This window comes from Drosophila arizonae, chromosome 3 (assembly GCF_054131065.1).
Source record: "Drosophila arizonae isolate 15081-1271.41 chromosome 3, UAZ_ARI_1.0, whole genome shotgun sequence".
NCBI lineage: Eukaryota > Metazoa > Arthropoda > Insecta > Diptera > Drosophilidae > Drosophila > Drosophila arizonae.
In genome coordinates, this window is record NC_142923.1 from 7,398,684 (window position 1) to 7,415,235 (window position 16,552).

Below are 16,552 nucleotides of genomic sequence, written 5' to 3' on the forward strand. Positions count from 1 at the left end.
TCAAGGCTCTCCAATGTGAGAAAGAGACAGAACTACGGAACAACATTCAGTACACACATAAACAGCTACAAAATATGAGGAAAAACCAACACCAAAAAAATAAAAAAAAAAATTAAAAGAATCTTAAAGGAAAATGATTTTAGAAAAACTAAACACCTAAAAAATATATGCTAAATGTATATTAATGTAGCTTCATCAAAATGAACTAAGCAAAAAATGATTTTTTTTTTTCTTAAAATGATTTTTTTTGTTGTTGTATATTTTGTTATAATTTTTGTATTTGGTTTGTTTTTGAAAACATTGCAACTAACAGACCTGGCTTTGATCGAGACGACTTTGCCGCCAACGGGCATATTTTCCTTGACATAGATCGGCCCATAAACGGTATGATCCCAAACGGGAGGATTGTTGGCACGATCGACCACATCGATCTGCACTTCGACCGTGCGCGATAATGGCGGATAGCCCTTGTCTTGGGCCATCGCCTCTAATTTGTATGTCTCGCGCTGTATTTTGAATGCGATAGTTTTGTATTGCAGCGATAGTTTTATGGTTTGTTTTCAAAAATACAAGCACGTTTCAAAATCAAGCGAGCAATGTTTTAGGTAAAAAATTGACAAAATTCAAAATAAAATTTTTAGTTATCGTTGGTAAAAAGAGAAAGAAAAACTTTTTATAAAAATGTAAGCAACAGGTTTTTCTCATCAAATCAAAATGTTTATAGATAGAACCAACACCTTTTCAAGGAAGTTAAAAATCAAAAAGATATTTGGAGAAACTTGAAATTAGTTTCTTTAGATTTGGTGCCTTGTCAGATAGGGTTTATATTAATTTTTTTTTCTTGCAGTGCAAATTAATTTTATATTTTATGTTTATTTTTTTATTTTTATTTTTATTTTTTTTTTTTAATGAAGTCTCGACCCTAGCCTTCAAAATGTTTTAAAAGTAAAATGTGTTATTATATTTCGCTGTTAAATGAACAAAAATTGGCATACATTTGGTAAGGTAACTCAGTTGAGCGTAAATAAATACAAATATATAATAATCAGTTATTATTTATATAGTATAATAGTATTACAGTATTTCAGATAAGATAAGAATATTTTGAAACTAAACTTGGCATAACAAAATGAAACCGAAAAAAAAATAGGGCTTTGTGCATTTCGAGTATTACAATTTTCATAGCATACTTTTTGAATATATTGCAATTTCATTTCATTTCGTGTTTGGACTATTGTTTTTTAACATTTTTGAACACTTTGTGGAATATATATATATAAAGCATTTTTGTTTTTTTTTTTTCGTAATTACCTTGTTGTTTCCTATAGCCTTAAACTAAACTGCAACCTTGTATAAAATGCAATAATGTTTCTTGTTGTTTTATTTTTGATTAGTTTCTCAATTTAGCGAATTTTCCCCAATTGAAACCAACACCAAAATTTCTTCAGTTTACAGTTACAGTTCGAGCAGTACTTTTAACCATGTGTGGGGTTCTTGTTTACTGAGCGAGAGAAGCGAGAAAGACAACGAGAGAGGTGGGGAAAGAAGTCGAGAGTATTTATTGGGTAAGCAATTCCAATGGGTATTGGGTTAGGTGGGTGAGCGTTGCAGCAAAATGCAAAAGTACCTGACAACCGCCGTCTGCGTAGGACGGACATGGGAACAAGCAAACAAAACAAAAATACGTTTGCTCTCCGCACAAACACCAACAACAGCATTTGAATTTGATTTTCGTTGACTTTGAGTTTTTTCTTGTATTCTTGTATTCAGATTTTTAACGGATTTCGACACTGTTGATGGTTGGCAAAAATGATTGAGCTTTTACGATATGCCACAAAAAGTTGTATCGTAAAAATTGGTTAAGTTCAAAATGTTAAATGTTAGACGAGAGAGATGGTAAACGGTAAACGGTTAGAGACCGTATGTTAAAAATACTTGTACTGGAAAAGCTTACAGCTATGGTAATTCGTTAAGTGAGCAAAGCTTCGTTAAGCGAGCGTACATTACGTTTCGTTGAGTAAGCTTGTTAGCAAAGACACAATCCAAACGTGAACGTAAATGCAACTCGTTGAAACGAGCTCAAACTCGGAAGCTTAAGCCTATGTTAGCTAAAAATGCTGTTACATATATGAATAAAATATTGACTAAGTATGTTAAGCTAACAGCTGTTAGGCTTTGTTGTTTGTTAGCAACTTCAACTCGGCTTCATTATGTTTTGATAGTAGTGTAGAGTGTGTATGTAGTTGTTTAGTGTGTAGTGTAGTTGGCTATACAAACCTTGCCTTAACCGATGTTACAACCGTACCCACAGTGACATTCTCACGTATATGGATTGGCCCATAAATGCTTTTATCCCAAATGGGTGGCTTATTATTACGATCGACGACATCTAACTCAACATCAACGTCGGCATATGAGGGCGGATCGCCGCGATCGGAGGCGCGCACCCGTAGACGATAACGATCGCGCTGTTGATGGAGCGATTCGATTGAGTTTTGTTTTCATAGAAGTTTTTAAAGTAGTTGTTAACAGCGAAATGTGTTAGCCACAAATGTTAGCCGGCATTGTGTGTTAGTTTAGGTCGTATATGGTTCGTGTATTGGGTTAAACGTAGTTAGTGTGTGTGTTACGTTACGATTACGTATTTTATATGGCATCGTTGTTATGTTCAGTTCAAATTAATTTTTGTTTTTTTTTTTTTTTTCATTATAATTAGTTAATATGTCAAACATAAATCAAATGAAAATTATTAAATAAGTAAATAAATATTTGGGAATCATTATAATAAAAGCTTTTATTTATTTTGAAAGGATTAAGCAAGGATGGGATGGGTTCTTCATTTGGTTAGCATTATTTCGCAGATAAACATATTTTTAGATTTTATTTATGGGATCACGGGATACTAATGTGGTTTATTTATTTTGCATATTTTGACGAGACTATCGCTTGCTTCGATCGAGAGAATCTGATGAAGTGTTTTGTTTTCTGTTAACTTTCATGTTGATTGAATGTTGCTAACAGCAGGACTAGACAGATTTGAATGTTAAGTAAATGTTTACAGTCCTTTAGCGTTGTTAGCTAAAAATCCAGATATAGATGTTATGATTATATACAACATGAACTATTGGAGTCTTCTGTGAAAGTCCTCACAGGACGTTAGTTTCTAATTGAGGTTAGCTTACGATTTGGTGAGCGAAATTGAATTTGTTGCTGGGTTAGCACAGTATAACAGCAAAGATTATAACAAACACTTCACAAATAACGTATGTCGATTACTTACAGGATAACAGCCCTATTGAATAGTTTCGATAAGTTATCGATAACATCATTTCATATGTAAATTGGAAAATTAAAAAGAAACAGAAAACATTAACTCGCCTCAATGAGCTGAACACGTGGTAAAACTAAATAATTCAAATCAATGTAAATCATATATTGTAAAAGGTGCAGTTAAATTAAAAATATATATACATATTTATATATGTAGAAACGTTGCCTAGTCGATGGATTTATATAAACTTTGGTATATTACAAAAAAATTATTGAAATATTGACGGGCATTTAACATGGGCATGCAAAAATGCGTCACTTTCAGATGGATGATATGAAAAATGTTTTTTTTTTTTGTTTGTTTTCTTTTGGCTAAAATCAAAATTAAAAACAAGTTACATATATGTATATGTGTTGGAGCGCTGTTTTCTAGAGACCTTCAAAAAATCGCATAGTCTCGACAAAAACCCGTTTGATCTAATTCGCATTAGTTTATGTTGCTTTTGGGATGGGTTTAGTGTGGGATTATTTTTGGGTTAGCAAAAATAAAATAAATAAAAAATATGCATATATATGCATATATATATATTTTGCAATAAAAATCAAGCTACAGTTTGTTAAAAAAGTATTTGTAGTTTTATGATTTTAGTTCTTGTTTATGTTTTTAGCCATCAAAAATTGCACAACGATGCTCAAAAATAGGCGTGATCGTTTGGTAGGGACTACCCTTATTACGTATTTAAATTTACCCTCTTTGCTTTTGTTGTTCTTTTTACATTGGCTTAAGTCTTAGGCACCTAACACCACAAAAATAAATAAAAGCAGCAGCTGGCAGTTAAAAGCTTTTTTTTTATACACATTTCTCCATTCGCTTGACTAAATTTACCCAGTGTACTTATTGGTATACCCGCTTATTCCTCCTTATTATTTTTTTTTTTTTTTTTTTTTTTTGTGTTTGATTTGTTTCAAAAAATGTTAAAAATCAATTCGCTTGGCATTTTTGCTTAGATTTTAGATTGAGCCAATTACGCACTATAAACTAAACAAAAAAAGTTGAAAAATCAATAGAAAACTAACTAAAGTTGAAAAGTAAAGCGCATATATATTTAATATATATATCTATATATATATATATATATATATATATATATATATCTATATATATATATATATATATATATATATATATATATGGCATTTTCTTAAATGTAACTTAAATATTTTTTCATTTTTTTTTTTTTTTAGTTTTTGTTCGAATGTGACAAAAAAAACTTGCACTGCTTCGCACATCGAATTCGAATTTGTGGCTATCAGGAGAGTGAAAAAATCTTTGCCATTGATAGCCGGCGAGGGGGCAGGGGCAGAGCTTTGCACAAAGTCTCTTAAACAAAAGAAAGGTGCATTGGAAATCATAATGAGAACTGAATAATTAAAATTTCTGCTCTTTGGTTATTGCTCTGGTCTCTGACTCTGGCGGCGCTAAGCGCTCAGCTTTCAATTGTTAGTAAGGGAAATAAAAAAGTTTGTTTCTATTTTTAAAGAACTTTTCATATTGTTTTTGAAATGTAAATCATAAAACTTGGTTAGTTGGGTTCGCAAACATAAAAGATTATAATAAATATAATAGAGTAGTACATTTATGTGGATGGGAAATCAAACACTTACGTCAAGCGGCTTCTTGAGCACTATCCAACCGGACTCGGCTTGTATATCGAAATATTCCAGATCGTTGGGATTGAAGGGTGCACTGAGGCTGTAGACAATGGCGCCATTGTTGTCAGCATCTTCATCGGAGGCGGAGACACGCAAGATGTTCGTGCCAATGCTGGCATCCTGCTTCACATTCTCCACATATTTCTGCAAGCGTAGCAAAGCAATTTCAATCAATTTCCCAAATGCAATGAATTCTCTATATGAACTCACCTGTCGATCGAACAGCGGCGGATTATCATTCACATCGGTTATCTCCACTGTGAACGAGCAGACGCCCTCCAGGCTGGGATCGCCCTGATCGGTGGCCTTCACTGTCACCGAGACGAACTTGCCATCGTCTCCCTCACGATCGAACACCTTGTTGGTAGAGACTTCGCCCGTCTCCTCGTCGACGGTGAATTTGGTGCCCTTCTGATTCGGTTGCTGCACTATCGAGTATTTAACCTGCCGGGCGACAAGAACATGCAAAATTGCTTAATGATTGACACAGTTCTGATTATGGGCGTGTGGTGCAGGCGCCGCGACACGACACGACATGCAACGCGCTGCCTCTACCTCACGCTGAGTGCATTGAACTCGAGCGTGGCCACTCGGCCCGAATCTCGACATGAAATCTATCGCGGGATTAATATAATTTACCATAAACTGCTTGCGGTGAGTGGCCTACAAATCACGTACCCATAATTATGAGTGTGCACCTATAATAAACTTGGAGATCTATGTGTGGGTGATAAGCATTGACTAGTCCATTGAAGCAGTGTAGGTAGATATATGAATCAAAAATACTTATTTTGTATGAATTATTTGTTCTGTATTGATAATTCTTTAGTACTTAAAGTGGCTGCAGTTTTTATCGAACTCTTATGTTATCGATTAAAAACTATCAAATTATTGGCTATATCTGCGTACATACAGAACAAATCAGCCCTTGGCTTATAATTGGTAATTTTCAATAATTCTAAAGTTTTTTCCATAATCCATCAATATAAGTTTACCAAAGGAACTGTTAATCTTTAAAAAATCGATAGAAATCGATTATCGTGCTAAAATATATTTATAAATAATATTGGCAATAACTATAATATTTATAGGCTGTTTCTTTTTACTCATTTGAAAAAATGTATGTAAAGATATTTTTGATTGAACTTGTGTAATGACAATCGATAAAATAAATCGATTATTTAAAGTATTAATCATATCAGCCAGAGCCATACAATTAATCTGTTATAGATATTGCCTATCAAAGAAATTGATAAATATAATTTGAAGAAATCGATAACAATCGATTAACTGCAATATTGTATGGCTAGAGTTTTATGGATCATAGCTATACACTCTATAGTTGTTTTCCCCCTTTCCATCTCTCTTCCTTTCTTACCTGTCCATTGACGCCCTTATCCTCATCGGTAGCCACAACCTTGATAACTGGACTGCCATTGGGCGCCCCCTCCTCCACTTTGGGATAGTAGGTGCCGCAGTCCTTGAACACGGGCTTATTATCGTTCACGTCCGTGATGAAGACAACCACAACGGCCGTGGAGGTGTGTATGGTCTGATCGCCGTTGACGCAACAGCTGCCATCGTCCATGGCCGTAACATTCAGCTCGTACTTATCGCGATCGAGGGAGATGGCCTTATTATGGAGTCGTATCACGCCCGTAATGTCCTCGATGACAAACTGGCCGGATGAAGTGCCGCCGCCGACAAAACCGAAGCGTACATTGTCGCCATCCTTGTCGGAGGCGACGACAGTGGTGACCAAAGTATTCGGACCCGCATTCTCGTCCACATTTGGCGTGTAAACTTGCTGCGAAAACTTGGGCTCTTCGTCGTTCTTGTTCTTGGTGTAAACGCGCACGGTGGCTGTGCCCGACTTGGCCGGCTCGCCCTTGTCCTTGGCCGTGACTATGAACTCGTAGTAGGCATTGTTGTTGTCCGCATCCAGCTGCTTGTTGTTCACAATGATGCCATTCGAGTCGACAGCGAAATGATCATCCGAGACGAGGTACTCGATCTCCGCATTGGCGCCCGAGTCCGCGTCCATGGCCTTCACACGCAGTATGCTGGTGCCCAGCGGTATATCCTCGTCGACATTGTGCGCCTGATAGTCGGGCAGCTCGAACTTGGGCGCATTGTCATTGACGTCGGTCACACGTATGGTTAGCTGGAGTTGAAGGATTTGCAAATTAAATTCATGTCGAGACGTGAATTGTGTTGGTTATGTTTTACCTCAACGGATGTGGAGAAGCCGCCCGAGTCCTCGGTGGCTGTTACAATCAGCGTATAGACGTGCGGCTGTCGCAGGTCCTCAAAGTCCAGCTCCTTGGCCAGCTTGACAATGCCCGATGAGGGTCCAATGTTAAAGGTGCCAGCGCCCTGGCCCTGCGCCTTCAGCGTATACCGTATCTCTCTGTCCGCAAAGGACTTGGCTTTAACCGAAATGATGCTGCAAAAAGACAAGCGGAGAGTGAGAGAGTGAGAGAGAGTGAGAGGGTGAGAGTGAAACCACAAAGGCGCGTGTGGATGTGACAGTTAGCGAATGGAGTTTGTGGTTGTCACATGTAAAATGCATGCATATATTATATATATACACTGCGCGTCATCAGTTCATCATCGTTATTTATTTTCGGTTCTGTTTACTTTTAACTCCAGATGCAAAATTGTGTGGAAAATTTATGATTAAATTTGAGTGCGGAAACCTAATTTTTAATAACCATTTTTTTTTTTTTTTTTTTTTTTTTTTTTTTTTGCAATACTTTTAAATAAAAATGTAAAATGGAGTTAATTTTTAATTTAACAAAAAATGGAATGAGATATTAACTATTCAATTTGAGTGCTATAATCTAATTTTTAAAACCCATTTTTATTTTTTGCGATTTTTTTTAATTAAAAAAAATTACATTTATATGTTAATATGAAACAGAATCAAGTTTTAATATTGTAAAAAAAAAAAAATTTTTTTAATTGAGTATTCACCATAAAATGTAAACGCAGAACATAATTTTTTGCAAACTTTTTCAAAATTAAATTACAATAAAACTTTACCTTAATAATAATAAAAAAAAAAAAAAAAAAAAAAAAAAAAAAAAAAAAATAATATTCAAAATCAAAGTCCCTATACTAATGCCGCACAGTGTCCATGCATAAGTATGTGTGCGTGGAGAGCAGGAGAGGCTCGAGCCTTGCCCGGGTCCGGGCCAGGCTGTCTGTCACTCGCTCGACTGCCCTTTGACAGTTGTTTGCCAGCTATTGGAATTTCAATGAGCCATCTCGTGCCTCCATCTAGCTCACATTGTCATGCTCCAGTTGGCCTAACTTTTATTGGCAGCCCGTACGTCTGCATTTGCATATATTTCACAGTTTCGCTTTAGCAACTTACTCGGAGTCCTTTTTCTGGTTCTCTGGTATCTCGGCCTCATAGCCGGGCATATAGAACTGCGGCGCTCGCTTGCCGCCCACGATCGAGAGTCGCTCCTCGGGCGTGCTCTGGAATCGACGATCGTCGACTTTGCCATTCTGATCCTCGGCCTTCACGTACAGCACATACTCCATGTCCAGCTGGAAGAGATCTGTGCCCCGTGTGCGCACCACGCCCGATCGTTCGTCCACCTCGAAGCGTCCGCCGGTGCGATCGCGCACTATGAAGTAATGTATGTTGTGATCCGTATCCGGATCGCGTGCCTGTAGCGTAAAGACTGGCGTATTGGGCGGTGCATTTAGCTGCACTACCGCCTGCATGGGCAGTGGCCGATTGATGAAGTAGGGCGGCTCGTCATTGACATCCTTCACCAGTATAATCACACGCTGGTTGTCCGTGTACTTGATGCCAGCTGCCAACGAAAGACGGAGAAAACAAGAGAGAACGAAATTTTAGTATATTTTTTGGGCCACTTTTGTTTTTTGTTTTTCTTTTGTTTGGTTTGTCTATTGGTGCAGAAGCACTTTTGCATATGCATGTGTGTGCATACTTTTCGCTCGCACTGTGTTGTGGCTAGCACTAAAAGTTTACTTTGCCTGTGCTGGGGCTGTGCTGCCATTGTTATTACAACTAATGGATAGTTGGTTTAGTTACGGAGAAAATAGAATCGAGAGAAAGGCAGCGGGCGAGGGAAAGAGGGAGGGTGGTGAGGCGGGGAAGACTTGAAATGGGGGACAGCCTTTTGTCGTCGGCGCGTGTAATTTAAAGCGCTCGAATTTCACTTAAGCCAAATGCAAATGCAAATGCAATGAGCCGGAAAATCAGTCCAAGGCACAAGACAGCCAACTGCAAATTGCAATTGTTGTGCCTCAAAGCTAATTATTTGTCATGCTTCGAGCATAGCTAGAAAGGACTGAGCAATTTGAAATGGTAGAGAATTGCTTCAATTCTGTATAAATTTAAAAAGGAATTTTTTGGAGAATTTTTTCAAATAATTCAATATTTTTTTTTTTTTTTATAGAATTTTTTAAAAATATATAGCTAGTTTTAAAACCAATCGATATACATATTATTTTCTTAAATCATTCAAAATACATATATGTATATAAAATTATCTATAATTATTGATTAAACTCTTGAGTTAAAATTTTTAAAATATTTTCAGTTTCGCCTTGGGGACTCGCTACCTTTCATTATGTAGAGTAAACTGTCTTTTATAATATTAAATATTTGATTTACCTTTACACACTGACCATTAAAGCAAATTGCAATGGCGTACAAATTATTTGTTGCGCAGTGTAGTTGCTTTAGAGTACTTTGAAGCTAATGACATGCCATTAGCTATGCAATAGCACATTACTCAAATGGACGTCTTGGCTTCGTTTGCTAAGGTTCAATTTGGGATGTCTCTGCTCTAAATATGAACCCTATTTCTGGGAATAGCCACTCGTATGTGAGGGCCGAATTGCCTTTTTTAAGTCTACGTCGATAGGTTACCTGAGCCATAATAAATACTAAAGATAGACCCTTATTTAGCCTATGAAAGAATAGAGGCTTTTGATTAGGACAGGAATCAGGAATGGCTTAAGGCATTAATAATGAAAAGTTCTTGAAATCTATTCGCAGAGGAAATGCAACTACTAAAAATATGAAAATTTGATTTGCTAAGCTTATACAATGTATTAGACATCCTGTATAAACTAGCTAACAAATCATGAAACAATTTTATCACTTAAAATGTTGAAGTTTCTTTCAATTTGACAAAAAATTAAACATATAAATATTTTTACATAGCTCGAATTCAGTTGCTTAAAATGTGCCGGAAAAATGTCATTAAAAGCGAGCTTGAAGAAAAAAGCACATAAAATCAATAAAAGAGCCGCCTGCTGGAATTAAAAAGAGAGAAAGGAAGCAAAAAAAAAAAAGGAATAAAATAAAAGAAAAATAATGTGTGGGAGTCTGGGTCTGGGCATGGCCACCTATGCAAAATGTCTGCAGCGGAAAATACCAATCATGTTGTCGCTGCTGTTGGTTAGCGCAAACAACAACAAAAACAACAACAGCAACAAAAGCTAACAACAAAGCAGCACAGCAAAGGGCCAAAAAAGGAACCCTAATGCTGACGCTTATTAAAAGAGTATTTGTGTGTGTGTGTGTATGTGTGTGTTGCTGTATCTGTGTCTGTGTGTGTAGAGAGTGTACCATGTAGTGGTAGACAAATAAGACAGACGATTTACTTGCCTCCTCTGCCCGGCGGTGTTCGCACACAGCATGAAATTCGAGCGTAATAAAAGTAAGGGGAAAAAACACAAGAGTAGGGTGGGGCGGGGCAGAAGGTACAAAGGGGGCCAGGCTAAAGCGAAGCATGTGTAATTTCTCAAGTGCAGCAAAGTGAATTGTAAACAGGTAAAGAAGTGCGCCCTTCAAATTCTCCCCAAAAGCAGGCTCCATTTTTTTTTTACCGTTTTTACCTGTTTGGTAAGCAAATATCGTGCTTCAAAACTGGGCAAAAGAAAGAAAGGCGTTAAGCAGCAAAGGAAATGCAGCTGCCAAAAAAAGGTAATATATAAATATATGTATAAATACATGTATATATATACATGCTCAACAGATTGCTACATTGTCTGCTTGACTGGCGAGGGAAGGGGATGGGGGAGGTGGTCTAGGCTCACCCTTGGCAACTACCACTCGGCTGCATTTGAGCCAAGTTTTTGCTATTTGCCAGCTTTGGCATTGTTGGCAACGCTTTTCTATGGCTTATTCTGCGGGCAGGTAAAGTTGGAAATTTAAATAACACGAAATACATAAATGAAAGTTGTACGACGTTGTTGTTGCTGTTGTTGTTGTTATTGTGCAGTGGAACGTGCCACAAAGCAGCAGCAGCAGCAGCAGCCAACATGGCGGATATCCGTGGCGACAATGCAACACAATGGAAACAGGCAGCAGACGTAACGAGAAATTGCTAAAGAGTATGGAATAGATGTAGCTCTGGCTAGAGCCGTCTCCATTGTACTTGAAAAAAAAAAAAAAAAAAAAAATGGCTCAAAGATTTTTCGTTCTGGCCCCAAAAACTGACTGCCGCAGTCGCATTTATCATTTGATTTTCTCGTTGGAAACAAGTAATAGAAATTGAAATCGAGCTGTTTCCGTTCGAAGTGGAACGGGCTTATAAACAATCAACTCATATTGCCAACAGCTGTGCCAAAGGTTGCTGGCCACAAGGCGAATTAGGGCTACAAATGTAATTTTCTATTAAAGGAAAAATGAGGGAAAACATTGTCTTGCGGAAATGCTGTCAAAATTGCGGGTTTATTTAACTTTGAACTTTGTAATGTGAATTATTTCCTTTTTTACTATGCTAGATAATAAACTCATAATGTAGCAGAGACTCGAGCTTACATATGCTATTGATAATATCAGCAAACAGATAACAGTAACAGATAAGATTGTCAAAAGTAAGATAAAGATTCATTTAATTATTAATATATTAATTTAACTTTTACATTCAATGTTTTTGAATATTTCTCAAAAATAATAATAGCTTTTTAGATTATTAAATTAATATGATTTTTAATAAACATACTTCATTTAAACTTTAAAAAAAAAAAAAAAAACGGTTAAATGTGTAAACAAATTGTACCTAAATTTACAAATTTATGTTAATAATATTATATCGCTTGCTTTTGAGCAAAATAAAATTGAGTTTCCTTAGGCCAATTTTCTATACGAAATAAGTTTTTTAAAAGCTTCAATAATCTCTTCAATGTAAAAGAAATATCCAGTAAAATCAATATTCTTAAAAAATAATTTTTTAACCCAAAAGTTAATAAACTCATACAATGAAATTATAGAAATAAAAAATAATAATTTTTAATATTTTTGTCGGGTCAAACAACCAGCGACAAGTAAGCTTTATAAGAGATTTATTATTATAAAGAGATTTCGGACATTCGTTAGCTCGTGCCAAGCCGGTGTTCGTAGTTCAATTATTACAGATGCTCGTGCTTCGACAATTCTCGTCATCTATATGTCATGGAAGCCAACGACTCATTCAAAATGTTGTATGTGTATATGAACAAATATTGTGAACAAAAATTCACGAAAATTCTCGCTTTCTCATTATCTGTAATCATGCTCAATATCTACTCAACTTCAATCTCAGCCTCTCAGGCAACATCATTTCATTGCTCAATTTAAGAACGAATTCATTTAGATTGGTTTTGCAGCGATGCTAACTGATTTATGTAGGTCTATTAGTTGCCTTTCTTTTCTAATTTGGTTGCGTCTCGCTCGCACGCTGCCAACTATCAGCAGCTAAACACACACACATGGCTTGGGCGTCAGATGACATCACATTACGAGACTATTAAAATAAATTTCTAAAACGTAGAGCATAAATAAATTTTGCTTACGTTGCACGCGGAGCACGTAATACAGACACACTCACACACACACACTGACGTACACAAGTTTCAGTTGTCAATTTTGCTAACAAATTCAATTTTTATGCGCATCAATTTGAAGACAGAGATTCCAAGGACCGTAGACCACCCAAGCACCCACACACATACAGAGAGAGCCCAAAAGTACCCCGCCCATTGACATTCTATCCCCCTACACACAGACACACACAGCCAACTCTGCGAGAGCTGCGCCACACAGAAGAAGTTCCGTTTCGCCAAAGGCGACAGTCGCACATAAAGAGCGAGCTCTGTACATGCATGAAGTATGATATAAAGTATAAAAAAAATTGGGAAAAAAAGAATGAAGAAGCAGAAGAGGAACTTGAAGCTGAGCGGGTGCTGCACACTCGAGCCAAGGCAGACGCATGCGAGGCAAGTGCTGTGGCAAGTGTGAGTTGTCGTCGCTGCTGCAGCCACCCTCAGCACGGCAGCACGACTCGATGGAGGGCCGTGGAGGACCAGAGGACCTCAGCATCAACAGCTCTGCATCATCTTGTGCTTAGCACTTTGCAGCATGAAAAAACACGAAGCTGCCGAAGTGGCAGCCGTAGCAGCAGCAGCAGCAGAATAAGTCCACAGTTCGCCATGGCTGGCTCCAGCTTAAACCATTAAAACAATAAGCAGCTTTGTTCTGCTTTTCACTTCTTCTGCCCACGAGCTTGTCGCCCTCGTGGCTTTGGGCTTTCTTTTGTTTGTAGCCCAATGCAGAGATCGGCAAAAAATTGAGATAGAGCTGCCAGAGTGAGAGTGAGGGATACGGAGATACCTTATAGAAATTATAAAGGTTCAATAAACCTATAATATAGTAAAAAAAAAAAAAACATAAAATAAAAAATTAGATTTAAATATAATAAAAATTCTAGCAATGATAAAAAGAGCAATAAAATCATCAAAAGGATAAAATCAAGTAAAATTATAAACAGAGCTTGTGGCGGGCAATAAAATATGAGCATGAATCAATAATATTTAAGCCCGACTAGAGGCAAGTCGATATTTATCGATAAATGAACTTAAGGCATATAAATATACATATATTCCCAACTATATTGATATGGAATTTATTTTTTATTTCAATTTCCGAAAACATTTCCATATGAAATTATGTCAACCTTGAATCAATAATCGATGAATATCGCTCAATCAATGTAAATCACGAGTGCCAATATACAATAAAATATTTAAAATGCATTAAATGTTATACAACTTATATTTTACAATATTTTTGCACCTATTTTATATTGATATAGTTCGATATATCAATTTATCGCAAATATATTATATTTGTAAAATTTAATTTTGTTTATCTATTTTTAATCCTTTGAGCTTCAAATGAAGCAATGGATTTAATTCGATTATATTGATTTTTAATTTTTTAAAATTTATTTTTATTATTTTTTTTATTCATTATTATTATTATTTTTATATCCTGATCCAATCGAAAATGGGAAATCAGGGTATAATGGGTTTGTTTAATTTTATTTTTATTTTTTTTTTTTTAAGCCACAAACAGAATTGAAAATTGATCAATAAATCTTCAACAATTATTACTCGCATTTATCCCGTTTTTTAATACCATCTTTAATATTGATTATCTACAGGGTATGAAAAAATGTGTAAGAGAGAGAGAGAGAGAGAGTGAAAGACTATCAACACCAAAGCCAGATTTCCGTTGTTTTTTACACTGGCAACTTTGAGTCTCGTGTTTTACGGCGCTTTCTGGCTTTATCACGGCTTTTAGTGTTTTTCTTCTTCTTCTTATTCTTCTTCTCTCGCTCGAATTGTTGTCTCAAATGTCGCTGAAGTGCAAAGCAAATGCCAGACAATGACTGGCGCCTTTCCGGGTTGCATTTTGGTGACTCGTGTTGCTAACCCCTAAGCAGCAGCAGCAGCAGCAGCAGCAGCCACTGCAACAGCATCCCCTTGGCTGCTTGGCTTATGGCTTATGATGACAATGGCTGAATGGCTATGAAAGCCATCCCTTGGCAGTGATAAGCGTAGCATTAAAATTTGCAGCCACTGCATGGTTTTGACTTCTTAAGAGTCTGGCAACGCCTCGCGTGCGACTTGTCACTTAATGCATGCGGTAATTTCTTGATAAGCTTTGCGGTTTCTAGTTATTGTGCCTGTGACACTAGCTGCAAGTGCCCAAATGACACTAGCTGAAAGTGTGATAATTATAATATGTTGCAACTCATGGGAAAGCGAAGGTATAGTCATTATGTGTGGATTAGTTGGAGAATTAGTTAAAGATTAATTATTTTAAATCTAATAAAAATTTAGATTTCATAAAGCTCCCTCAAAGCTTTTTACAATTGATAAAAATATACGAAACTTTGATTTTTATATTTTATTTATTTATTTTCTTTATGCATTTGTGATTCTTCTTTTGACTCTACAGCTAATAACCAGATGGAATTTCTTCCGTTTTACCACATTAAATTCTTCATTCTTCTTCTAATCAGCTTTTAAGTCATTCAGAAAAGTACCTCTTTTTATTACTTTAAGTATCCTTTAAAAATCACCAAGATAGTCGCTTGATTCAAAATATTTGCTGTGTTTTTTAAAGCGTTTACCGAAGCAAGCAAAGCTTGTGCTCACTCCCAATTCATTTATTGTAGTTCTAAACATTTCCTTTTGCCACTCTGAATTTGTTATGCCGGAGCAATAATAATTTACTGTAGATTCATTTGATTGTCACTTTTCCGCAACTTAACGTTTTTTTTCGGTTGGAGTGGAAATGCTTTATGGCTGCAACTCATTTTGCGGCTACTTCGGGGCGAACCCGACTGCAGAAGGTAAGACATAATATGGGGTGTTTCTAAATGCGAATCACTTCTTGCTCTTGCTCTTGCTCTCAGCTTGATTAAAATGCAGTCAAGTTGAAATTTACTTGACTTTGGCATTCCGATTGCGTTGTTGGTCAGACAGGAAGAGCAACAGAGACAGCGAGAGTGAGAGAGGGAGAGCAAGTGAGTGAGAGTCAAACAAATGAATTTCTGTGTGTTTTTTCTGTTCCTTGCGGGTTCGTTTTATGCCCTCGATAAATACGTGATGCAGAGAACCAAACCGAACAAGAGGCAGATAATGCTATAGGTAACCCGCTTTTGGTTTTTACGACTCGCGTAATATTTGCGTTATGGGGTTGATGGGTATTTCTGTTCTCTATATATTAAGGTATATAAGGTATATATTATTTTTGATGGGCCTTGTGGGCGTGCATTTAATGAAGCTGCCAACAAAAGCCATTGTATTTGCCCAGAGAAGTAGCCAAAGCTAAAGTCAAATATTGAACTTATTGATGAAGCGAGGGGCGTGTGTGGGCGTGTGGCAAAATGTTCTAGCTACTCTTGGGCAAGTGGTTTCTATAGCGGGATAAAGAAAAGTAATGAGCAAAAAAGGAATATGTATTAAATAGAGAATGGAAAGAGTGGTTCAAAGGGAATACAAGTGGCTATAACAGAAAGAGTTGTTTATATTTAAAGTTGTCCCAAGTAAGGGTCAGTTGATTCAATATAAATTTTACCTGCAAGTTTATAGCATATAAATATATTATATTCAGACAAGATCTATTCAGTTTTTAATACTTATTAAATGTAAAGTCAAAGTAGCTGAACTAAAGAAACTTTCTGCTATTCGAAACGTCATTCTAATATAGCTTCTATAAGGTCTCTATCATTTCTTTCTTTTA

General features: G+C 36.4%; 1 protein-coding gene across 11 annotated transcripts in view; it reads right to left on the reverse strand.

Moving 5' to 3' along the window:
• CadN (neural cadherin) overlaps window positions 1-16,552 on the reverse strand; it is a 199,378-nt gene that overhangs the window by 97,943 nt on the left and 84,883 nt on the right. For 7 of the 11 annotated variants that reach the window (XM_089465428.1, XM_089465427.1, XM_089465425.1 and 4 more), the window contains 6 exons: window positions 8,363-8,813; window positions 7,213-7,429; window positions 6,362-7,147; window positions 5,194-5,427; window positions 4,936-5,127; window positions 316-506 (listed from right to left, as the gene is read on the reverse strand). In XM_089465428.1, the coding sequence (XP_089321554.1) occupies window positions 316-506; window positions 4,936-5,127; window positions 5,194-5,427; window positions 6,362-7,147; window positions 7,213-7,429; window positions 8,363-8,813 (2,071 nt within the window). Of the gene's footprint in view, window positions 1-315; window positions 507-2,277; window positions 2,469-4,935; window positions 5,128-5,193; window positions 5,428-6,361; window positions 7,148-7,212; window positions 7,430-8,362; window positions 8,814-16,552 lie in introns of all 11 variants that reach the window. The other 4 variants (XM_089465434.1, XM_089465432.1, XM_089465430.1 and 1 more) reach the window with 1 other exon arrangement.